A 26,275-nucleotide genomic window follows, 5' to 3' on the forward strand; every position below is an offset into this window, starting at 1 on the left:
TTCAAAGTGGACTTCCTTTCATGTCATACTGGCTGGGACTAGGCTACATATTTCTAAATTGGTCACTGACAAGAGGCACGGAATTGACATGATTGTTAGCCTTTATTGTGTCACAGACCCCTTTGACACTCATGGGCCTCATCCAGAATGTTTTATAATATGAAGTAAAGTACATGACTATAAACTAAACCAAGAATATTGGAAGACAGTATTCACAGATTTTAAAATTGTCATGGTAAGATATATGCTTCTTTATGAATTTGTTAACAAGATCTAGTCATGAGTCCAATAACTAATAATTTTGAAGTGATGATTATAAATAATATTTTGAGATGTCTGTAATTGATAGTGTATGAAAAAGGATTTCTGTTGGTGACAAAGTCACAGGTACCATCTAATAATACTACTCTGGTTTGTTACCTGCATTCACAATTGAAATATAAGTTAAAGATTGGTGAAAATAACAGTATAGTCTTATTTTTCCATCCAAGTATATAGGCCCCTTGAATTCAGACCACTGACCCCAGTTTAAGAACCTTTGGCTTAGACTAATTATCTTAGGTGAAGTAGAGGTGAGTGTCAACCACAGTGATCATTACAGTGATTTTTATCCCTGGTTTCACAGTATTTTTTAAAATTATTTTTAAAATTTCAGCTGCATCTGAAATGATGGATGTGAAAGGGCTTGGAGTAGATGAGAAAGAAATTCACTAAGTTTGGGATGGTCAGAATTGAATCTTATATTTATTGCACTATAATGTGTGTGTGTAGGTGTTTGTAAAAATAAATATTTTTTGACTGTGGGATTAGACAAGAGTATATCACTTGATCTTTTCAAATGTATCACCACTATTGAAAAAAAAATCAATTCAAAGTTTATATCAGTAGTGTTATCTTTGTGTATGAAAGACCATACTGTTGTTATGGATTTATTAAACATTTTGTGCTGGGCCATCTAAAAGATCCTGGGAAAGATATGGAAGAAGTAAAACCCAATTCCTGCTCTCAAGAAGCTAACCTAGTTCCTGTTATCGTCAGTTGGCAGTAATCAAACATGTTTGGAGTGGACTCTCAGCTCATTCATTTACTAGTTGTCTGACCTTTGGCTAGTTAGTTACCTTTCCAGAGACTTTGTTTCCTTATCTGTAAAATGAGGTCAGTGTTAGTTCCTCCTCATGGAATCATTGCTCAGTAAATGTTAGCTGTTCTTATGGTTGTTAATCACCTATGTCATCTTTTGTTTACTTTTGGACTCTGTGTTGATCTCTCTTCAGGATTTTGAACGTTCCCGAGCCTTTAATTTTCTGAATGAGATAAAGAAGAGGTTCCAGACTACATACGGTTCAAGAGCACAGACAGCACTCCCATATGCCATGAATAGTGAGTTCTCAAGTGTCTTGGCTGCACAGCTGGTAAGATCTTTCTCAGGATATAGTATTTTTATTCATATCTTCTTTATTACCTTAAAGTACCATGAATATAGAGGACCCTGACCTGCAATTGCCATTTTCTGATTGTGTTATTATATACCAACATAATAAAATTTCTCTGATAAAAAAAGTATGGGGTCATTTTAGGATAGAAAGCTAATAGTTGGTGATATTCTCTATTAGTAGTGGTCAGAGTATCTCAGGATTGGGAAGGACATTAAAGATCATCTACTTAAACTACCCACATAATGTGAAAATCCATTCAACATGCCAAATGGCCTCTTAACCTATTCAGGGACCTTCTACCATACCATGAGACAAATTTAATTTTTGAACAGCTCAAAGTAGTCCTTTGAAAGTCTGTTTATCTTTCTGCTTATCTAACTGTCAGCCCAGTGAGGTTTTACATATGTATACAGTTGTGAAATATCACCCTTTTCAAGATAGAAAACATCTCCATGACACTAAAAGTTCCTCCCCCTCACACTGCTTTAGGCAACCATTGCTCTGTTTTCTTTCACTATGGTTTTGTCTTTTCTAGAATTTCCTATACATGGAATCATACATTATGTACTCTTTTGTTTCTTGCATGTTTTGCTCAGTGTAAGCTTTTGATATTCTTCCACGTTGTGTAAATCAGTAGTTTCCTTCCTTTGCCTAATAGTATTGTATGCATATACCACAATTTGTTTATCCAGTTAACTTGTTGCTGGATATTTGAGTTGCTATCAGTTTCCAGCTATCATGAATGAAGCTCCTATGAACATCCATGCACAAGTCTTTGTGCGAATGTGTATTTTTATTTCTCTTTGGTAAATACCTAGGAATGGAATTGCTGGGTCATATGGTGAGTGTTATTTAATTTTATAATAATCATCAGACTTTTCCCAAAGTAGTTGTACCATCTACATTCCCACCAGCAGTTCCAGAGTTTCTGCATCCTTTTCAGTTTTAGTCATTCTAGTGGGTGTCTAGTGATATTGTATTGTGATTTTAATTTGCATTTCCCTGATGACTAATGATGTTGAGACCTTTAAAAATGCTTACCTTTTATTCATGCAACTATTTGAGTGCAAAGACATAAGTTCTGTTTATGACTGTGTTATGGCTGAGAAAACAACTTACTGTAATTACTTTCCTTTTCACTTCTGTGAGTGTTCTTTTTAATACTCTTTTTGATGTTATACTTCTAAATATATATTACTCTGGGGATGAAGTTCCTTTAAATAGTTATAAATCTTTATTATTCAATCAGTTGATTTGTTTTATACTTCCCACTAGGAAACATTCATATATGTGAAACTATGTAAAACATCACCAACAAAAAGTGTACCAGTGCATGGTCAAAAGTAAATAGGGTCAGCTGGCAGCAGACTTTCAACTTAGCTGGTTTGACATTAGCTCCAATTCTGTGTGTGATCCTCTGAATAGTTTCCTCATCTGTAAATGGAGATAATAATGATGACATCTTCATTATACAGTTTTGAGGTGAATGAAATAATATCCCTTACTTGAGGCATTTAGCACGGGCAAGTGACTGGAATATTGTGTATTAAGCACTCCACAATCGTTAGCCATGGATAATAACTTCAAAATATATACTGTTATCAGTGTTTTACATTTCTTTTTTTTTTAAATATATCTTTATTGATTTCAGAGAGAGGAAAGGAGAGGGAGAGAGAGAGTTAGAAACATCAATGATGAGAGAGTCATTGATTAGCTGCCTCCTGCACACCCCTGACGGGATCGAGCCCGCAACCCCAATCGCCTGGATCCTAGGTCAACGCTCAACTGCTGAGCCACGCCCCGCCGGGCAATGTTTTGCATTTCTATATCCTATAAAAAGCCAATGAAAATAGGACGCATACCCTGATCCCAACAGTATAAGAACAGATGCCTAGAAGCTGAGACATCTCCTACCTCATCATGCCCAAGAAGTGGGGAACAATTTAGCGTACCCCTTCCCTGTCCTGTTCCCCCCTGCCCCAACTACAGTCTTCTTTCTTCCTTTTTTGAACCCCCTACTTCTGTTCCAAGAGTCCCAGATGTATATTTGATATATTATAATACATTTAGCTTTCCTTAATGTAAAATAAAGCGGTCTTTTTATACCAAACTCTCATATTTCATATGGTCGCATTTTTATGTTGTCTGTATTTTTCCTAGGTCTGATAACAATTTTTGAATAAAGTGACATATTTTTTGTATCAATAGACATATAATTTTATAGCATTTCTCAATGTCATTGGTCTTCTTTTTTTTCCCTGTTGTAAATAATGTCTGGGTACCATAAGTTAAATATTATTTTCTTATAGAAGCATCACTCTGAAAATAAGGGCCTAGACAAAGTGATGGAGACTCAAGCCCAAGTGGATGAACTGAAAGGAATCATGGTCAGAAACATAGGTATGTGTCATGGCATAGTCCACACGAATGTGGGCAAAAATGATAACAGATTACTTGATTAGGGTCAAATTATTCTGGAGAGACTGAAACAGAACTTCCTTTTTCTTACTACTGGAAGCTAAGATACAGAGATTACTTACCTATGATGCTGTCTACTGTTTGAATGGTTTCTTTTTAGCACTTATGACTGTTCAATATTCTAAATTTGTTAGTTTGCTTAGCAAGACTAATTTCCAAGATCCTCACAACAGTTCAGCAGTTTAGCACAATTCAGTCAATTTTGGCTGGAGATACCCAGATAACTGATACTATCAGTAGATACCTTAAAGTATAACTATTTAACCTCCTTATAAAGTTTGTAGCTCTTGATTTAGAGAAAGAAAGAATTGAACCAAAAACTGTTATATTCTTCAAATTTATTATGAACTCTGATATATATAAATTTCATCAGCCTGTGTTTTGTCAAGAACCTATTTAGCACATTAAAATAATCCAGAAAAATGCATAAAGTTTATTTTTAAATTGATTATTCAGTGGTATTTAGATTTAGGATGATGCTGATTATTTTTAAAAACACTGATTCTCACAGTGTAGTTCCTGGGCCAGCAGCATCAGTATCTCCTGGCATCCTGTTAGAAATACAGATTTTCAGGTCCCAGCCAGACCTACTGAATCAGAAACTCTGGGATTGGGGCCCAGCAGTCTGTGTTTTCACAAGCCCTCTGGAGGATTCCAGTGCACACTCAAGTTTGAGAACCACTCTTTTAAATATATCTTCTCAGGGGAATATCTCACAGACAATAACTTCTATAAAATTGAACAAAGGATTATATAATTTCTTTATAAGATATTTAATTGAGACATTGTCAAATTGCATATATGTCCATTTACTTACAATCTTGGATTTACTATTTGAATTATTTTTATGTTGTTAGAAGTTACACATTGAGAAAAGACATTTTTTAAAATGTATCCTTGGTCTCACCATCCTAAGATTTATTTACATTTTCTTTCCTTTAAATTTTTATCCACATGTATACATAGTTGTAATCATAGTTTATATTCCGTTTGTGGAGGCAGTATAATATATTGATCAAGATTTGGAGTCATACATGCCTGAGATTGAGTCCGGATTTCACTTCCTACTTGCTGTTAGTCCTTGATCAGCCCGCTAATATCTCTGAGCTTTATTTCCTAATCTGCAAAAAGAAGATAATAGAACCTAAGGATATCAGGATAAAAGAGGTATTGTATGTAAAGCACTTTTTACAGTGCCAGGCACATAGTAAGAGCTGAATGACTGTTAGCTATTGTTAATCTACTTTATGTTCATACAGTATTTCATTGAGTTATATCATAGGTTACCAATCATGTCTTTATTTTGGACACTGGTTCTGTAGAGCAGTGGTACTCAGAGTGCTGTTTTATAACCAGATAAGGAGCTTGCTTCAGAATGTAAGTCAATGCTGGACTTCCTTCATTGAGAACGTCTTACCGTGAAAATCTCAATTGGACTGAACAGTGTACTTAGAGACTTAAAGCAGTAGCAGACACTCTTAGGTAGCACTGATTTAGAGGCTTGTGTTATAATAACAGTTCTGTTATAAATGATTTTGTGGCTATTATGATTTTCTTATGATTAAATTCCTGGAATTGGTTTAAATAATCAAAAGGCAGAAACATTTTTTACGGTTCTGGATATGTATGTTTCTTGGCTATTTGAAGTGATTTCCTTTCATTGATTTCAGTTTTAATTATATGTCTAGATGCAGGCTAGAGAAACCTATTTAAAAAATACATTCCTTTTTTCCCTCTTTTCTTTTGGTCACTGAATGTATTTATTTTGCCTGAAAGTGGAAGCAACCAACTACTACAGCATTGTTCATGATATATGCATAGTTTCCAGAAAATGAAACTTTTTAATCAACTCCTTCTAAATGACTTATTTTTAGAATAACAGAAACAGCAAATTAAAAATGTAGTAAAAACATTTCTAATTATCTCCCTTTGATTTTTTAACAGCTTTATTGAGATACAATTCATATACCATACGATTCACCCATTTCAAGTATACAATCCAATGTTTTTTACTATAATCAGAGTTGTGCAACCATCACCACAATCAATTTTAGAACATTTTTCATCACCCCCCAAAAGAAATCCTGTATCCACTTAAAATCAGTCACTCATCTTTTCCCCTCAACCTCCAGACCTAAGCAACAATTAACCTCCTTTCTGTCTGTATAGATTTGCGTTTTCTGGATATTTCATATAAATGAGATCATAATAGTATATGGCCTTTTGTATCTGGGCTTTTTTTCACTTAGCATAATGATTTTAAGGTTCATATTGTAGATGCTACAATATCAGTATTTCATTCCTTGTTATGGCTGAATATTCCATTTTATTGATAGATTTTATTTATCTAGTTGATGGGCATTTTGGTGGTTTCTATTTTTTGGTTATGCTTCTGTGAACATTAGTATACAAGTTGTGTGAGTACTTGTTTTCAGTTCTCTTGGGTGTATTCCTAGGAGTAGAATTGCTGGGTCACATGCGAACTTCATGTTTAATGTTATTTTCTTTTTTATTAATTTTTAATTTTTTTATAGTTGACACTATTACAGATATCCCCCTTTGCCCACCTTTCGCCCAGCCCCCGCCTCCACCTCTCCCCAAAACCATTGGATTGTTTAACATTTTAAGTGAGGCCAAACTTTCCTAAAGTGGCTGCACTACTGTACATCCCCAGTAACAATGCATTAAGATTCCAGTTTCTTCACATCTTTGCCAACATTTATTATGTTATTTGTATTATAGCCAATTTAGTATGTGCGCAATGGTATCTTATTGTGGTTTTGATTTGCATTTCCCTGGTGACTAATGATGTTGAGCATCTTTTCTTGTGCTAATGGGCCATTTGTACGTCTTTGGAGAAATGTCTATTCAAAATCCATTGTCATTTTTTAAGTGGGTTGTCTTTTTATTGTTGAGCTATAAGAGTTCTTTGTATACTCTGGATACTACATCTTAATGGAAATATGATTTACAAATATTTTCTCACATTCTATGAGTTGTCTTTTCACTTTTTGATAGTGGTCTTTGAAGCATAGAAGTTTTTAATTTTGATGAAGTCCAATTTATTTTTTTATTTTGTTGCTTGTCCTTTGGATATCACATTTAAGAGACCATTGCCTAAGCCAAGGTCACAAAGATTTACTCCTTTGTTTTCTTCTAAGAGTTTTATAACTGTAGCTATTTCATTTGATCTGTGGTCTATTTTGAGCTAATGTTTGTGTATAAAGCAAGGAAGGTGTCCAACGTAATTCTCTCAAATGTATATATCCAGTTTTCCCAACACTATTTGTTGAAAATATTTTTATTATCCCATTGAATGGTCTTAGCACCCTTATAAATAATCAATTATCCATAAGGTATGGGTTTATCTGGACTCTCAGTTCTATGCCAATACTATATGTCTGTCCTTATGCCAGTACCACACTGTCATGGTTATTGTAGATTTGTAGTAAGTTCTAAAATCAGGAAGTATGAGTCTCCCAACTTTGTTCTTTTTTTTTAAGATTGCTTTGGCTATTCTAATTACCTGTCGTTTCCGTAAGAATTTTAAGATGAGCTTGTCAGTTTCTGAAACCAGAAAAGCTGGAATTTTGATAGGGATCATGTTGAATCTGAAGATCAATTTGGGTAGTATTTCCAGTTTAACAACATTAAATTCCTCATGAACATGAGATGCCTTATTTACTTAGGTCTTCTTTAAGTTTTTTTCAACAATGTTTTGTAGTTTTCAGTGTACAAGCCTTACGTGACAAATACTATGCTTGACCAAAGGTTAAACAGGCTCTTCTGAACCCTCTGTTTGACTAGGCTTCATTCTTGGGCTCTGTCCTTGGCCTGCCTCAGCCAGTTTTAGCAGAGAATCCGGCTAAGTCAATCCCCTACCCTTGATATCTGATCACCCTTGATAGCTGGTCAAAGTTCCTCAGCCCCTACCTTTGATGTGTAAATCTTTGGCCTGTTTTACGGAGATCCTTTAGGCCAGTTTAGCAAGATTCCCCTACCCTTGATTTCTCTTCCTAGTAATTTTCCATGCACTGGCCACCCACTCACTCTGCTTGTTTTATTATTATTATTATTATTATTATTATTATTATTATTATTATTAATGAGATACAGTTTACCCACAAAATCCTGTGAGTTTAAGGCATACAACATGTTGATCTGATATATTTATATATTGCAGTATGATTATCATCTTAGCTTTAGCTAACATCTGTCACATAAATTACTTTCTTTGTGGTGAGAACGTTTAAGATTTAGTCACTTAGCAATTTTGACGTATATAATACATAATTGTGGATTATAATTGGTGTGCTGTGCATTAGATCTCCAGAACCTATTCATCTTCTAGTTGCAAGTTTGGACCCTTTAACAACATCTCCCCAACTTTTCCAACCCCCATCCCTTGGTAACCACCATTCTCTTCTGTTTCTACAAGTTTCGCATTTTTAGATTCCATATATAAATAATGTACAATATTTGTCTTTCTCTGTCTGGTTTATTTCACTAAGCATATTGCCCCCGAGATCCATCCATGTTGTTGCCAATGGCAGGATTTCCTTTTTTCTCGTGGTTCAATAATTTTCATGTCTGTGTGTCACATCTTCTTTATCCATTCATCCATTGATGGAACTTCGGTTGTTTACACGTCCTGGCTATTGTGAATAATGCCTCAGTGAACAAAGGAGTGCAGATAGCTCTTCAGAATCCTATTTTTATTTCCTTTGGATATATACTCAGAAGTGGAATTGCTAGATCATATGGTAGTTGTATTTTTAATTGTTTGAGAAACCTGGCTGAGCCAATTTACATTTCCACCAATAGAGCATGCTTGCCAGTACTTGTTATCTCTTGTCTTCTTGGTGATAGCCATTCTAAAAGGTGTGAGCTTTTTCTTTTCTTTTCTTTTCTTTTCTTTTCTTTTCTTTTCTTTTCTTTTCTTTTCTTTTCTTTTCTTTTCTTTTCTTTTCTTTTCTTTTCTTTTCTTTTCTTTTCTTTTCTTTTCTTTTCTTTTTTCTTTTCTTTTTTCTTTTCTTTTTTTCTTTTCTTTTCTTTTCTCTTTTTTCTCTTTTCCTCTTCTCTCTCTTCTCTTCTCTTCTCTTCTCTTCTCTTCTCTTCTCTTCTCTTCTCTTCTCTTCTCTTCTCTTCTCTTCTCTTCTCTTCTTCTCTTCTCTTCTTTTCTTTTTCTTTTCATTTTCATTTTCATTCTTTTTCCCCCTCTTTTTTGCAGGCTGGAGGGTGGTTTTATTGCCTTTGCTTTGATCTGCAAATCTCATCGCCTGTCCCTGAGCTGTGCATGGTGGGGTGAGATCTGGAGAGCAGAGGGGCCCAGAGCTTTGGGGATTAGCAGTGAGGGAGGCAAGGAATGGCCTACGTGGTTTGTGGCACAAAGCCTGCATTGAACACTTTCCAGCTGCTCAAACTGAGGATAGCCCATGTTGGCCTGTGACCACACCACGTACTGGCTCCACCTGTGGTCTCCCCTCCCCTCGTTGCGGTTTTGATTGGCTTGTCCCTGATGATTAGTGATGTTGAGTGTCTTTTCCTGTACCTGTTGGCCATTCATATGTCTTTGGGAAAATGTCTATTCAGTCCCTCTGTGCATTTTTTATCAGCTTGTTTTTTTGTTACTGAGTTGTATGAATTATTTATGTATTTTATATATTAATCCCTTATCCAGTATATGATTTGTAAATATTTTCTTCCATTCTGTAGGTTGTCTCTTCATTTTGTTGATAGTTTCTTTTGCTCTGCAGAAGCTTTTTGGTTTGATATAGTCCCACTTGTTGATTTTTGGTTTTGTTGCTTGTGCTTTGGTGTCGTATCCTAAAAAATATTGCAAAGACCAATGTCAGGTACCGTCTTCCCATGTTTTCTTTTAAGAGTTTTATGGTTTCAGGTCTTACATTTAAGTCTTTAATCCATTTCAAGTTAATTTTTTGAGTGGTGTACAGTAAGTCCTCACTTAATGTCATCAGTAGTTTCTTGGAAACTGCAACTTGAAGAGAAACAACATATAATGAAACCAATTTTACCTTAAGCTAATTGCTATAAGTGAAGTTCCTATAGTAGTTTTGGTCACAAAAACATCAGCAAACTTCTAAATAAAGACCCCAAACACTTCTAATATTAAACATTGAAATGTTTAATAAATGGATGAACTATACATACATTTAAGAAAGATGAATAAAAACAAGTAAAATTATTTTCCAATCCACTTATTCCGGTTCAGGGTTGCAGTTGGCTGGAGACTATCCTGACAGCTTAGAGTGCAAGGCGGGAACCCACCCTGGACAAGGTGCATTCCATCACCGGGCTGCCACAATTCTGACATTACCCATTTGTCCTTGTTACATTCAGAGTTGAGCTCAGTCTCTTTCTCCTCTTGTGATAGTTTTGACCCCTGCCGCTATCGTCTTAAATAAAGTCTTCCTTACCATTTTGACAAGTGTCAGAATAATTTCTCTTTAATAGTATCTCTCTTCTAACATTCTTGCCTTGTTATCAAGTATTTTATTTTTTATGCTATTGTAAATGGAATTTTTCTCTTCCGTTTTTGGATTGTTCATTGCTTATGATTTTTGTATATTCATCTTACATTGTGCAACTTTGTAGAATTCATTTATTAGTCTTAATAGCTTTTTAGTGGATTACTTATGGTTGTCTATATACAGGATCGTACATTCTGAAAATAAAGATAGGTTTAATTCTTCCTTTATAATCTGGATGCCATTCACTCCTTTCTCCTATTCAGTTGCCCTCTCTAGAACCTCCAGTACAATGTCAAATAAAAGTCGTGAGGGTAGACTTCCTTGTCTTATTCCTGATCTTAAGGTGATCTTAGGGAGTCTTCCACAATTAAGTATGATGTTAGCTGTGCTTCTTTTATAGGTGCCCTTTATTAGGTTTAGGAAGTTCCCTTCTATTTCCTGCTCGTTGAGTGTTTTATGATGAACAAGTGTTGGATTTTGTCAAGTGCCTCTTTGCATCTATTGAAATGATCATATGTTTTTGTCCTTTATTAATACAGTATATTAATACAGTATATTACAATCATTGATTTTGGATATTAAAGCAACCTTGCATTTCTAAAATAAATGCCACTTTATCACGGTCTACAATCCTTTTTCTATATTGCTGGATTTATTGTGCTAATATTTTATTGGAGACTTTTTATGCCTATATTCATAAGAGATATCAATCTGTTGTTTTCTTTCCTTGTGATGTCTTTGTCTGGTTTTGATACCAGAGTAATACTGGCCTCTTAGGATGAATTGAGAAGTGTTCCCTCATCTTGTATTTTTGGAGGAGTTTGTGAAAAATTAGTATTATTCTTACAATGCTCGGTAGAATTCACCTTTGAAGCCATCTGGGCCTGGGCTTTTCTTTGTGAAAAATTTAAAAATTACTGATTCAATCTCTGTTCTATATTTAATTTGTTGTATGTCTAATTCAGATTTTTCATTTCTTCTTGAATCTGTTTTGGTGGTTTGTGTCTTTCTAGGAATTTATTTCATCTAAGTTATCTAATGTGTTGACATACTTGTATTCATAGTGTTCTCTTAGGATCCTTTTAATTTCTGTGAATTTGATAGTGATTCTTTTAGTAATTTGAATCTTTTCTCTTTTTCCCTTAGTTAGCTTTTTCAGATTTGTCAATTTTTTTCACTTTTTAAATATACTTTTGGTTTTGTTGATTTTTCTCTATTGTTTTTCTGTTCTGTATTTAATTTTGCCTGCCCTAATCTGCATTATTTCCTTCCCTCTGGTGAGAACTCTCTCCTTGGCTTACAGATTGCTGCCTTGTCATGGTGTTCTTGAATGGGGGGTGGGGAGAAAAAGAGAGAGACCTCGTGTTCTCGTCTAAACCTAATGATCTCCCGAAGGTCCCATATCCAAATCCCATCACAGTGGTGGTTAAGGCTTCAAGGCTTCAACAGATGAATTTAGTGGCGGAGGGGGTGGGGCACACAAGTCAATCTATAACACTTTCTCTTTAATGTGGGTGTTTAATTTCCTTATATATTCCCTGCTATAAATTTCCTTCCATACACTGCTTTGACTTCATCCCATATGTTTTCCTTCTGTTACTGCTTTCTCATTTCATTCCATTGCTAAGCCCTACAGCCGAGCACCCTCAAAGTAAAATTCTAATCTCTGCTCTTTTTTTCTAATCTCTGCTCTTTTTCCTGTGTATGGGTCACACTTTCCTGTTTGTTTTCATATCTCAATTTTTTGTTGAAAACTGGACATTTTAGATAATATATTGTAGCAACTCTGGATTCTGATTTCCAACCCCCAGAGTTTGTGGTTTGCTTGTTTATTTGTTTAGTGATTGTGCTGTACTTTTTGAAGTCTGTTCTTCCCATAGTGTTCAGCCTATAAGGTCACTTCTCAGAGGGAACAACCTTGGATATGCACACATTCACTCTGAAATGACATGGCTCGTTTTGAGTGTCTCTTTTCTTGATCTCCCCATTATGCCTCTAGCTGGTCTGCCTCTGGTGGTATCTCACCCAGCCTTCGCTAATTGCAGGCTAATTGCTCTATTTTTTTCCAGTAGTTCCCCAAACATAAATGGCTCCAGTATGAGCTAATTAGACTTGGGCTCCCTTATCTTTGTGGCCCAGTCTTAGATATTTTTTCTGACCTCAGGAGAGTTCTTCTTAGCTGTCTCTTTCCCTGATACTCTGTTCAACTTTTCTCTGGCCTGTGGTTTAACTTGTGGTTCTCATGATGCTACCAGCTACATCTTAATTGCGTATCTCCAAAATCTCTGTTGTTCTTGACAGCACTTTTAGGCTTGAATTTCCCCATACCCTGTTCCAAATAAAGTCTGTGCTGTTAAGGAAATCTCTCTTCATAAGGCCTGCCTCTCCCCCTGGGAACAATCTCTGAGCCACTGCTCTAGAGCTATGGATAGGGACAGTGGACTGCTTTTCTTTGAGTGACACGCTTGCTCTACCTATGGAGTGCTGGGTAATCATGGTCTTGGCTTGCCTCTCCCAGCATGGGACCTCTGCTCAATGAATAAGTCCGAGCAGGGGCACTCAGGACCCAGTATTATTCTTGGCTGGCCACTTGAGGTAGAGCTTCTGCCCTATGTGTTGGGGCTAGGTAGAGGAAGTGAGACCCATACCTATCAACTATGCCTTGCTGCAATATAACTTCTGCATCATTTAGCCTCAGATGGGGCAGGGTGGGAGGAGAAATGGTGACGACTTGCCCCAATTTGCCCTGACTTGCCCCTCCTGGGAGAAAGCGTAATCTTTGACTGCGACCTGAGGAGAAAGAGAACCCCCCAGGCTTTACTTGCCAGGAGTAGAGCTTCCATCTCACTGAGCTGAGGTATGGAAGCAGGTAATGGCTTAAATGCCATAGATTCTCACTATTCTGAGAATTAGTTGATTTTCTTGTATAAATATTTTTTTATTTGCTGTATGTCCTTAGGACATTCACAGTTTTCAGAGACTTTAAATATGTTTTTATTGATTTTAGAGAGAGAGGAAGGGAGAGGGAGACAAGAGAGAGAAACATCAATGTAAGAGAGAAACATCAATCAGTTGCCTCCCATACTCACTCTGACCCAGAACTGAACCTGCAACCTGGGCATGTGCCCTGATTGGGAATTGAACCAGTGTCCTCTCAGTGCATGGGGTGATGCTCAACCAACTGAACCACACTGGCCAGGGCTCAGAGACTTTAAATGGTTGCTGTGAATTGTTTGCTACTTTTTATAATTTTTACCAGTTATAGTTGTTTTGTTGGAGAGAGGGTCTGTGGAGCTCCACACACTACAATTCTTGAAGTGTCCAAACTCACGCATTTTGACAGTTCCTTTTTTTCACTCTTAGAATATACCCTTAACTTAGTGGCTTGGAAACTACATCCCTTGGATCAAATCTCGCTTATTTTTTTCCTTGGAACATAGTCATGCCCATTTGTTTACATATTGTCTATTCTGACAGGAGTTGAGTGATTGCAACTGAGACTATTTGGCCCACAAAGTCTAAAATATTTAGTATCTGGCCCTTTTACAGAAAAAAAAAACACAAAAACTGCCAACCCCCACTTTAGTTGATAAGCTTTACTAATGCCTTTTATTACTTAAACATAGCTTCTTTCTTTGTAAATATGAGTTCTCAAGAGTACCACCTATAATTAAAATCAGATTTGACTTAAAACAAAGACAAAAATAGCACATCTTTAATATAAACATTATATTTTCTGTTTTTCCAACATTTTTAGATCTGGTAGCTCAGCGAGGAGAAAGATTGGAATTATTGATAGATAAAACAGAAAATCTCGTGGATTCGGTAAGTATGCTGGATATGATAATATTTTTCAGGATGTAAAGTAGAGAAACTGGTTGATGGCTAACTTAATAGGGAAATGTCTTAACTTCCGTACTGCAGTATTTTTTGTCCTGACCTCCATTATGTGATTACATTGTGATTATGAGGATAACAATGAGCATAGAAAAAGAGCCATGACCCATTAATAGCCGTTAAGGAAGCTTTGGTTTGGAAAACATACTCAGTTTGTAGAAACAATTCTTTAAAGCTTTGGATTGAGCCTATATAATTTAGCACCTCAGCTGCACATACCAGTTTGTTCTCCTCTGTACATTTTGTAAAACATGAAAAAATAAATTTTCAGGCCACTTGCGACCCAGTATGAATCCTGAAACCTGGACAGTTCAGTCACTTTCTTGCTTACTGTGTCAGCTTGAGCTTTCCTTATGTCAAGCAAGAGGCAGGGATTGGGAAGGGCCACTGAGCCTTAAGGGAGGGAGTGTGTCCCTGTGACCTACATATGCTACAATTACATGAATTTTTGCATTCTCCATCTGGTTCGTGGGTGAAGGTTTTGAGAAAAGGTGATAGATAAATGGTGAATAGAAAAAGGGCAGAGATCAGTTACAACTTGGGTCTGCACAATTACAAATTTAAATACAGAATGGAAGTTTACACCTTGAAACAGATCAGTGAGTGCTCATGTTCATTTTCACTGGCAGCTAGATTGTAGTAATTAATAGCACAAGCTCTAAAGTCGGCCTACCTAGGATTGAATCCCATCTCTGCCACTTCCTAGTTGTGTGACCTCAGGAAGTTTACTTAACTGTGCCTCAGTCATCTGTAAATTGGAGATGTACCTACTTCATAGTCTTTTGAGGCTTAAATAAGATAGTGCATGCAAAGTGCCTGGCACAGTGTCTAGTACATAGTAAGAGCTATTTAAATGTTTATTGTTATTGTTAGTTTTACAAGGATATTTGTTAACAGTAGGTCTTAGAAGCATAACAGTTTTTTTCATCAAAGCACGTGGTAAAGCACATAGTAATTGGAAGAAGGGTGGCACCATACAGGAACTCAAAACCCCAGGGTTCTATAATGGCTCACTTTATAACCCATTGCTGGGGTGTGAAGAGGGAAAAGAAGTATCTGATCCCAGATCTGCAGACCAATTAATTTCTTTGGTACTTCCAGTCCATCTCTTAGCTATTCTTAATCCTAAGATTAAGATTGGAATGGTCTGCATTTGACCAGTACTAACAGAGTTTGTACTTTCCAAATAAAAGTCTTTTTAATTTTGTTGACTATATGCCCCAGGATAGCAAAAGGGGCTAATTAACTAACAGGTGTCTCTTTTTCTGGAGGAATAACATACATACAATAAAGTATAGCAAGTATATTATTTTTAACAAATGTACAATTCAGATATTTTTTACATATGTCTGTACCCTTGTAACAACCACCTAGATCAAGATATGAAACATTTCCAACACCTCAGAAGGCTGACTCATGCCCCTTCCAGTTGATAATCCCCAATAGAGATAACCATTTTTTTAACTTTATTTTTATTGTTGAAACTATTACCATTTTTCTGATTTACATCATCCTAGACAATATTTTGCTTATTCTTAAAATGTATAGAAATGAAATCTTTTGTGTCTGGCCTCTTTTGTTCACTATTATATTTGTGAGATTCATCCACATTGTTGGATGTAGTAATAGTTTATTCTTTTTTATTGTTTTCTACTATTCAATTATATAAATCTACCTACCAAAATTAGTTTATACATTCTCCTTTGTGGAGCATTAATTTTGGATACTGTATTTTATTTCATTGATCTGTTTGTCTACCTTTAGGCTGATACCACGCTGTATTGATACTGTAGCTTCATAGAATTCCCTAAGTCTTCCCACTATGTTCTCCTCCAGGATTATTTTCACTATTTTAGGTCTTTTGCATTTCCATTTATATTTCAGAATAAGCTTGTTGTTTTCCATCTTTAGAAAAATTTTGTATCTCTGATTGTGATTGCATTTAATTTATAGGTCAATTTAGAGAGCATTGGTATCGTGGAGTCTTCCTATCCATAAACATGGCACATTTCTGCTTTGTGTAGGATTTTTTAAATTTTTGCAGCAATGTTGTAGTTTTTGGTGTGCAGGTTTTGCACATATTTTGTGAAATTTACCCTTGAGAATTTCATGCCCTTATATCCTATTTGTAAATTTTTAAGTTTCATTTTCCAATATTTATTGATAATATAAGACAACAGGTTCATATAAACAAAATCAGAAATGAAAGAGGAAAAGTTACCACATATATCACAGAAATGCAAAGGATCATATTAGAATACTATGAAAGACTATATAACACCAAATTCAATAACCTAGAAGAAATGGATAAGTTCCTTCCTAGACTGAGTCATGAAGAATTGGGAAATCTAAATAGACTGATTAACAGTGAGGAAATTGAAACAACCATCAAAAACCTCCCCCCATGCCCGGCCAGTGTTGCTAAGTGGTTGAGCATCGATCCATGAACCAAGAGGTCACAGGTTCGATTCCCAGTCAGGGCACATGCCCAGGTTGTGGGATGGATCCTCAGTAGGGAGTGTGCAGGAGGCAGCTGATCAATGTTTCTCTCTCTCTGTCCCTCTCCCTTCCTCTCTCTCTAAAAAAATCAATAAAAACATATTTTTAAAAAAACAGCAAAAGCAACATCGCCCCCAAAAAAGTCCAGGACCAGATGGCTTCATTAGTGAATTCTACTAAACATTCAAAGATTTCATACCTCTCCTTCTCAAACTCTTCCAAAAAATTGAAGAAGAGGTAATAATTCCTAACACATTTTATGAGGCCAATTAAGCCCGATACCAAAACCTGGCAAGGATAACACAAAAAAAGAAAACTAGTCCCATATGTCTGATGAATACAGATGCAAAAATTCTAAACAAAAAATTAGCAAATCAAATATAACAATATATTAAAAAATAATACAGCACAAGGATGGTTCAACATATGCAAATCAATGCAATAGACCACATTAATAAAACAAAGGATAAACATATGATCTTATCAATAGGTGCAGAAAAAGCATTTGATAAGATACAACATCCATGTATAACTAAAACAATAAAATAGGTATAGAAGGAAAGCACCTCAACATAATAAAGGCCACATATGACAAAGCTAATATACTTAATGGTGAAAAACTGAAAGCTTTTCCTCTAAAATCAGGAACAAGAAAAGGAAATCCACTCTCACCACTCTTATTCAACATAGTGCTGGAAGTCCTAGTCAGAGCAATAAAGTAAGAGAAAGAAATAAAAGACCATCCAGTTTGGAAATGAAGAATAGTGTTACTTTTTTCAGGTCACATGATTCTTTATATAGAAAACCCTCAAGACTCCACCAAAAAACTGTTAGAAAAAAACAAACAAATACAACAATGTTCCAGGATACGAAATCAATGTACAAAACTCTATTGCGTTCCTATATAGTGACAATGAAATTTCAGGGGGGAAAAAAGAAAATAGAACAATTCCTTTTGCAATTGCAACAAAAATAATAAAATACCTAGGAATAAATTAACAAAGGATGTGAAGGTCCTATATACTGAAAACTACAAAGCATTATTTAGAGAGATTTAAAAATACACAATGAAGTGGAAAGGTATCCCGTGTTCATGAAATGGAAGAATCAACATAGTTAAAATGTCCATATTACCCAAAGTGATATACAGACTTAATGCAATCCCCATCAAAATCCCAATGTCATTTTTTAAAGAAATAGAACAAAACATCATCAGGTTTATTTGGACCCACAAAAGACCCTGAATAGTCAAAGCAATCATGAAAAAAAAGAACAAAGCTGGAAGTATCACACTACCTGACTTCAAATTATACCTCAGAGCAACAGTAATCAAAACAGCGTGGTATTGCATGGAAGAGACTGGCAGATCTCAGAGAGGAAGGGGATGGGGGGGGGTAGGAAGAGGCTAGCCAAAGAACTTATATGCATAGCCCAAGGACACAGACAATACTGTGGTGAAGGCCTGGAGTGGGGCAGAAGCTAGGTAGAGGAGGGAAGTGGGAGAAATATAGGGGACATCTGTAATACTGTCAACAATAAAAAATAAACTTAAAAAAAACAACAGCCTGCCATTGGCAGAAAAACAGACACACAGGTCAATAGAACAGAATTCAGAGCCCAGAAATAAACCCATATGTATATGGGCAAATTATTTTTGACAGAGGAGCCAAAAACATACAATGGAGAAAAGAAAGCCTCTTCAGTAAATGGTGCTGGGAAACATTGGAAAGCCACATGCAAAAGAAGAAAACTAGACTAGAATTTGTCCCCATGTGCAAAAATTAATTCAAAATGGACCAAAGACCTAAATATAATATCTGAAACAATAAATTATATAGAAGAAAGCATAGATACTAAACATCCAAAATATATAAAGAACTCATACAACTCAACACCAAACAAACAATCCAATTAAAACATGGGCGAAGGACCTGAACAGACACTTTTCCCAAGAAGACATACAAATGGCCAACAGATATATGAAAAGATACTCAACTTGACTAGCTATTAGGGAAATGCAAATCAAAACTACAATGAGATACCACCTCACACCTGTTAAAGTGGCTGTTACCAACAAGACAAGCAATAAGAAGTGTTGGAGAGGCTGTGGAGAAAAGGGAACATCCGTTCACTGCTGGTGGGAATGCAGATTGGTACAGCCACTATGGAAAACAGCATGGAGGCTCTTCAAAAAATTAAGAATAGAGTTTCCTTATGACCCAGCAACCCCTCTTCTGGGCATCTGCCTGAAAAATTTGAAAACATGTATTCATAAAGATATATGCACCCCTATGTTTATTGCAGCATTATTCCCAGTGTCCAAGACATGGAAACAACCAAAGTGTCCTTCAATAGATGATTGTATAAAGAAGGTATGGTACATATATGTAGTGGAATACTACTCAGCCATAGGAAAAGATGAAATACTGCCATTTGCAAACAATATGAATGGACCTTGAGAATATCATGCTCAGCACAACAGATCAAACAGAAAAAGTCAAGAGCCATATGATTTCACTCATATGTGGGCTATAAAACTGAAAGAAACAAATGAACAAACAATAAAAACAAACAAAAATTTATAGACACAGACAATAGTATGATGGTTACCAGACGGAGGGGGTAGGGAGGTAGTAAAGGGTAAAGTGTAAAATATATGGTGATGGAAGATGATTTGACTTTGAGTGGTGGGTACACAATGCAATATACAGATCATGTATCATAGAAATGTACACCTGAAACCTATATAATCTTATTAACCAGTGCCACCTCCAATAAATTTAATTAGAAAATAAATAATAAAATAAAATTTTAAAACAGTAGGTGATTTGTCAATGTTCAAATATTGACTTGAGGATTGTGGAGGAATCTCCACTCCAACCTATTGAATGACGTAACTATATTTAGGCTTATTAGTTTCATTGCTCACTCCTTTTTTTATCCACATTTTCTTCTTCTTTCTTTAGTTCTTTATTGTGATTTAGTTTCTGAGTAATTTCAGTGTTCATGCAGCTGAGAAATTCACAAACTATATAGTTTAGAGGGCACGGTCCCCAAGTCTGCCCTCACTTCTGACACCAACTGCAAGTTTGTTCCCAAACCACTTTCAGTTTTGATAATTGACTAGAAGGACTCACAGAACTCCATGAAGGCTGTTATACTCACCATATGATTTATTACAGGTAAAGGATGTAGATTAAGCAGAGGCAAGGCTCACAGTGGGGAGTTTGGGCAGTTACCAAACCCAGAGTTTCTGTTGTCCTGTCCTCATGGAGTTAGAACACGTTAATCTCCCAGCATAGATGTGTGACAACATGCATAGAATATTGTCAAGCAGGGAAGCTTGCCCAAGCCTTGGTGTTCAGTTCTTATTGAGGTTTTATTATGTAGGCACAATTGATTGATTGCCCACTTGCTTGATTTGTCTTCAGTCTCCAGCTTCTCTGTGTGACCCAAAGCCTCCACCGTAAATCGGTCTTTCAGTAGTGAATAGCTCCCACACTAAATCACATTGTTACTATTTGGCTAGCCCATATAACAGGCAGAGATTTTAACTCCCGGGAGCTAAGGACAAAGGTCAGACCCCCTTTTGGGGCAAGTGCAAGTTCTTCACTACACAGTATAGTTGATGGGCATTTGAGTCATTTCCAGTTTTGAGATAAGACAAATAGTACAGTTGGAAATATTTTTGTATATGTCTTTTGGTGAACTTGTGCATATATCTCTTTTGGGTATATAGCTATGAGTGGAATTGCTGGGCTATTAGGGAATTTTGTTATTTGCTTGTTTTGAACTGCTTCTGTTCTGGTGGGAATAGTTCAGTATATTTTGAGAAATCGATGTTTCAGAAGAAATTGGATAACTGAAGGGGTAAAGTTCTTTGGGTTTTGGCCCTCATACAAGTAAATACATATCTTCTGATGGAAATTGAACAGGTGTTATGACCCAAAAATCACCGGATTATACTGGGCAGAATAGGCAAATATGTTTGTAGACACTGGTTTAAAAGGAGCCTTTCTTATTGGAAGCATAAAGAGGGTAAGGCTTTTCCACTAGCAGGAAAAAAACCACTTCTGGTGCTTCATATCACCTGCATAGCTATGGTGGAGAAGAGAAAGGAGGGAAGCCTTCTGATGGGCTCACGCTGCTTACCATAGACCTGGCAGAGTCTGCTTTGGGGAACTAGTGATTATGGATGGCTTTCTCTACATGGGAAGAGAGGGAAGTGGTAAAGAACACTGGGGCAAAACAATTAATGAAAGTAAAAATTTTGGAGGTATTACTGCAAATCAATCATATAATCAGTGCCAAGGTTCAAACAATTCTTTTTCCCCCCCTAGTCTGTCACCTTCAAAACAACCAGCAGAAATCTTGCCCGAGCCATGTGTATGAAGAATCTCAAGCTCACTATTATCATCATCATCGTATCAATTGTAAGTTTTGTCTTTTTTGTGTGTGATTTTATTTTTTAATCTCTAAGAAACTAGGTACTAGAATTCTTTCTAATAATTAGCACTCTAAAATGAGCTACATATACCTTTTCATGGTGAAACACATGACCAGGCTCTCCTATGAAGTCACATTGAAATAGTATCTCTCCTTAAGCCCCATATCCCTTTTTAGAATTTTTATATGTAAGGAATTGTACAAGGCATTCCAAATATTCCTGGACATTTAATGTTTTTGTCACTACTGAAATGAGATTCTTTTAAAACTGCACTTTCTAATTGATTCCATACTTTCTAATTATATTTCTGTTTTCTAGTTTATTTTGTTTTCTACTTATTGCTGTTTTCTCTTTTCTAATTGATGTATTTTATGTCTGGCAAATTTGCATAACTCATTAGTGATAATGGTTTGTCAGTTGATTTTTCTGTACACTATATGTCAGGAGTCAGCAAGCATAATACATATTTTAGGCTTTGCAAGCCACATATAATCTGTCACATATCACCTGGCTGGCATGGCTCAGCGGTTGAGCATCAGCCTATGATCCGGGAGATTGCAGTTCGATTCCTGGTCAGGACACATGCCCGGGTTGTGGGCTCCATCCCCAGTAGGGGACATGCAGGAGGCAGCCGATCAATAACTCTCTCCCTCTCCCTTCCTCTCTCTCAAATCAATAAGGATATGTAAAAAAAAAAAAAAAAAGTATAAAAACCATTCTTAGCTCATAGGCCGTGGGCTGTATTTACTGACCCCTGCTATAGAGGAAAATTTATAATACCATCTGTTAATAATTTTAACTATCAAATTCACACACACACACATACACACACACATACATACACACATACACTGTGTATATAATTTTATATAATTATATATTTTTTCTTGCATTTACTAGCAAGTGTTGAATCATGATATCAATGAGCGTCTTTATTCTCAGTTTTAATTAAAATGCTTCTAATATTTTATTTCTAAGAGTGACATTTGCTATGAATTCTTGTTGGATTTTTATTATCAAGTTAAAGAGCTATGATTTTATTTCTAGATTGCTAAAGCTTTTGATCAGGAATAGGCATTTAATTTTAGGAAATGATATTTCTCTACCCAATGAATTGATAATGTGACTATTTACATTTAATATTAATAGATTGAATTACATTAATAAATGCATTTATGACGAACTATTCGTTCATTTCTGGAATAAATACTAAGAGATTGTTATGTAGTATTTTTTAATGCATGATGAGTTCAATTTCCTAATTTTTACTTAGTAGTTCTCTTATCTATAAGTATAAATTAGTCTGTGTGTTGTTTTCCTTTTGGTACCCCATGTAAGCAGATATTAGACCTCTTTGAACTATCCTGCATGTCTTGTAACCTTTTTAGTATGTTTAAACTTCTTTTTGCATTGCATTTTCAGAGAATCATTCTGCTAACTCTTCCAGCAAACTAAATTTATTTTCAGCTCTGTTCATTCTGCTGTCCAGCTCTTTTATTTGTTTTTCATAACCATGTTTTAAATTTCTAAGAACTCTTATTATACTTTAATCTTTTTTTTTTTTTTCCCATGGAACTCGTATTTGTTAACAGATGTTACTCTATCCTTGAATTTCTCTAGATATATAGTAAGAGATATATCACAGGAAATTACATAGCTTACATGCTGGTGAGAGCTGGCTAGGCAAATCCAACATCTGTAGGACAGGCTGTCAGGAAGGGCACGCTGGGCCTCTGGCGCAGGAGGAAAGCTGTAAGTCACAGGCAGCATTTCTTCTTCATCAAGGAAACCTCAGCTTTTCTCTTAAGGACTTTTAACTGATTGAGTCAGGCTCATTCATATTATGTATGAGTTTTAATCACATGTGCAGAATAAAGCAACACACTGTAACATAGCCAAGTTGACACATAAAACTGACCTCACGGAAATAGAGTTGTTTATATGTAATGGATTTATTATTTTAATTTTTAAGTGAATTATATAGCTGTTTTTTAAATTTTCATTTCTAACATGGTGTCGACAGTTATAACACCCCTAAGCAAGAGCTCTTTGGAGTCCACACTAATTTTTAAGAGTATGGGTACCCTGAACCAAAAGTTAGAGCTGCTGCTCTGAGAGGGGGTTGCTTTACTTCGGAGGTAGTTTGTGACTGGGGCAAAGCAGCCTTTCTTCTTGTCATTTGCAGAAGCCCAAAGTTAACTCTGAGCAGATACTGACTTGGCTCCACTTTTCCTCATCCCTTCTTGGAGGTCCTTCACCTTAGACAGCTGGACCTACCTAACAGAGAAGGACAGCCATAGATCTGTTGGTGTTACATTGGAAATTGTGTCATGCCCTTAAATGTCTTTTTGCTCAGGATGCTCAGGTGGCACATTCTAGGCTCCTCAGCTTTTTTCTTTCTTTTTCTTTGGTGTGGGAATTTAGATGGATTTCTGAAGCCGGTTTATTGTTAAATTCACATTATATATACTTATTACTTAATTACATGGAGAACAATACTCTAATTGCAAAATCAGTCTTTGCCAAAGGTGGTTTCACCTAACATATTGTACTTCAGCTTTAAAAGTCCTTATATTTCATCTGGCCAGTTGTCAACTTCACATCATATTGGAATATGTGTGAGTGTGTGTGAATGAATATGATGTGAGTAGTGTAATCTGCTTTTTAATAATCGGAATTTGCCGTAAACCACCCCCAACATTTGTAGAGAAGTAAGGCAAAACACTTTGATGACTTTTGGGAGGGGGCATAGAGTTTATAACCTTTTTTCCAAGCACGTGAATAATGAAATCAGTCACTAAAAGATCTCAAAATGTAGTTTCAAGCAAAACAAAAGGACTAATTTAATACAGTGAACCTAATGTTTAAAATAAATCTATTTTTTGAAATGTAACGTGAGCAGGCATGTATAGTTGAAACCTGTATGATTTTGGGAACCAAGGTCACCCCAATAAATTCATTAAAAAATAAATTAAACTGTCATGATTTAAAATTACAATACTCTCAAGAGCTAGCACATCTATAATAAAACTAGTGTTTTTGCTGTCTTTTATCATCAGCTTTCCTTTGATTTAGTAATTATAATTATTGTGTCATTATCCGCTGAAAGGTTAGTGACAACATTCTTGCTCATAGGTAATATAAATGTGGAGTCTCTACTCATGCTTTTTAATTTTTTATCCTAAAAATGAAAAATTAATCCATATGTAAAACCTAAGAATGTATTTAGTAGTAAAATCATACGTCAAAGGAATTATCATTTGTGAGCTTTATGACTATTAATGGTGAATCAGTAAGAGTTGGTCATATAAATGGATTCTTTCTAGTTTCCAGTAAAGAGGAACAACCCCACTGCTTTCTCTCCCACTGAAGAAAGCATAATGGAATTCAAACTGGTGAGAATCATATCAGAAAGTATCATTTTAATTCAGCTTCTATCTTTGAAAATACTAGGTTAGTGTATTGTATTATTACACAACTGCTACTCTGATAGAACCAGTATTTGTTAGTAGGTCTTTACACTGTTTTATGTATTATTTAGGGGCTCTGATAGATTCAAAAAAATAAAATTGCCTTCCTCCTCCCTCCAGGTGTTCATTTATATCATCGTGTCACCTCTCTGTGGTGGATTTACATGGCCAAGCTGTGTGAAGAAATAAAAAGTTATCAACCAAGAATATGCGAGAACAAAAAGTTGAAAGCTCCACGCGATTTAAGCCTTTTAATACTGACAGATGGTGTCTGCCAGCCTCTTCAACTCTCCTCTTTTTCTGTTTATAATCTTGTTCTATGCATCCAGATTGATCTTTGTCCTGTCAACCAATTTATTCCAATATACTTCAGATTGAACCATTTATTGTAACAGTAGCCTTAATGGGCTTTTTGTTTTGTTTCTTTGGTTAACTACTGTCATCTACTTAAAAAAAATTTTTGTCTGTGATTGCACAAAGCTATCACCAGGGTGGAAAGCACCCGTCTTATGAGCTGTCTACTATAACTATAGATGAGTTTCGTATGTGCACACAAAAGTATTCAAGAGACAGATAGTATTGCTAACATCTCATCGTTGTTTTTTTGTCCTTGAAGAGTTTTAGGTGCTTCAAAACTATAAATGGAGAGGCATTGTTATTTGGGGAATTGTAATTAAACTGTTGGTGCTGCTTGCTCCTAGGAGCCCAAGCAGGTGAAGTATTGGACGTTTTACCTCAGTCAGATGGAGAACAGTTTGCTAGCCCATTAGAAGTGCACGGAGTTATCTTTGGCCTCCTAATATTCACTTTCAAGAAGAAAGTTTTACCATTTACAAACCTCACAGAGCTTGATATTCTGTTTCCCCACTGCAGTTGATTTGAGAAGAGGATGGTTTAAATGTTATTGAAGGTTATGGTTCTTTATATATTTTTCTTCAGTTGATATTTAGGGCAATTGTATAGTTAATGGAGTATGTTGTGGAGGGAGTGGGGAGGCAAATTCCCCTGCCTCGCCAAAGAAAAAGAAAACCACAGCGAATATGCTGGCGTTTTTGCTGTATGAAGGGAGGTAGTGGGGGAATTTTTTTCCAGTCTGGGAAAATCCCAAACAATATAATCAACAGTCAACTCCAGGGTTTGGGTTCGACTGCTATTGAATAATAGTCTGAACTTCCTTTGTGGTTTAAGAAGTTCTTTAACTGCCTGGTTTTGAATAATTCTTTTGTGAAACGAGGGCAGGCAGTATGATGTATCGAAACAATGCAAGACAGTTTAACATTCATTTAAATGCACTGTAGCAAAACTGGAGTGTAGTCATACTGCTTTGGCTAGTCTGGCATCTGTTAGCTAGTACGTACGTACCTTTAATGTGTATCTGAAGGGACATTTGCTGCCCTCGATCTAAATGCATTTATTTATCAATAAGTGCCAGTAAATGGAAATTAAATTACATTTGACTATTTTCCCAATGAAAGAACAAATTATTCAATAAAACCCAGCCACCTGTTTAGCCTAGTCATGTGCCTTGAATATATATATGTCACGTAATCTGGCTCA

The 26,275-nt window shown here is 35.9% G+C and overlaps 1 protein-coding gene across 1 annotated transcript in view; it reads left to right on the forward strand.

The window, feature by feature from the left end:
* The window catches only part of VAMP7 (vesicle associated membrane protein 7), a 39,363-nt gene extending 14,375 nt beyond the window's left edge, over positions 1-24,988 (forward strand). The window contains exons 4-8 of the mRNA XM_016213266.2: positions 1,275-1,412; positions 3,746-3,836; positions 14,163-14,230; positions 21,142-21,234; positions 24,839-24,988. Coding sequence (XP_016068752.1) covers positions 1,275-1,412; positions 3,746-3,836; positions 14,163-14,230; positions 21,142-21,234; positions 24,839-24,907 — 459 coding nt within the window. The 3' untranslated portion in view covers positions 24,908-24,988. The remainder of the gene's footprint in view (positions 1-1,274; positions 1,413-3,745; positions 3,837-14,162; positions 14,231-21,141; positions 21,235-24,838) is intronic.
* The last annotated feature ends 1,287 nt before the right edge of the window (positions 24,989-26,275 follow it).

The sequence above is a fragment of the Miniopterus natalensis genome, chromosome X (assembly GCF_054644295.1).
Source record: "Miniopterus natalensis isolate mMinNat1 chromosome X, mMinNat1.hap1, whole genome shotgun sequence".
Taxonomy (NCBI): Eukaryota; Metazoa; Chordata; class Mammalia; order Chiroptera; family Miniopteridae; genus Miniopterus; species Miniopterus natalensis.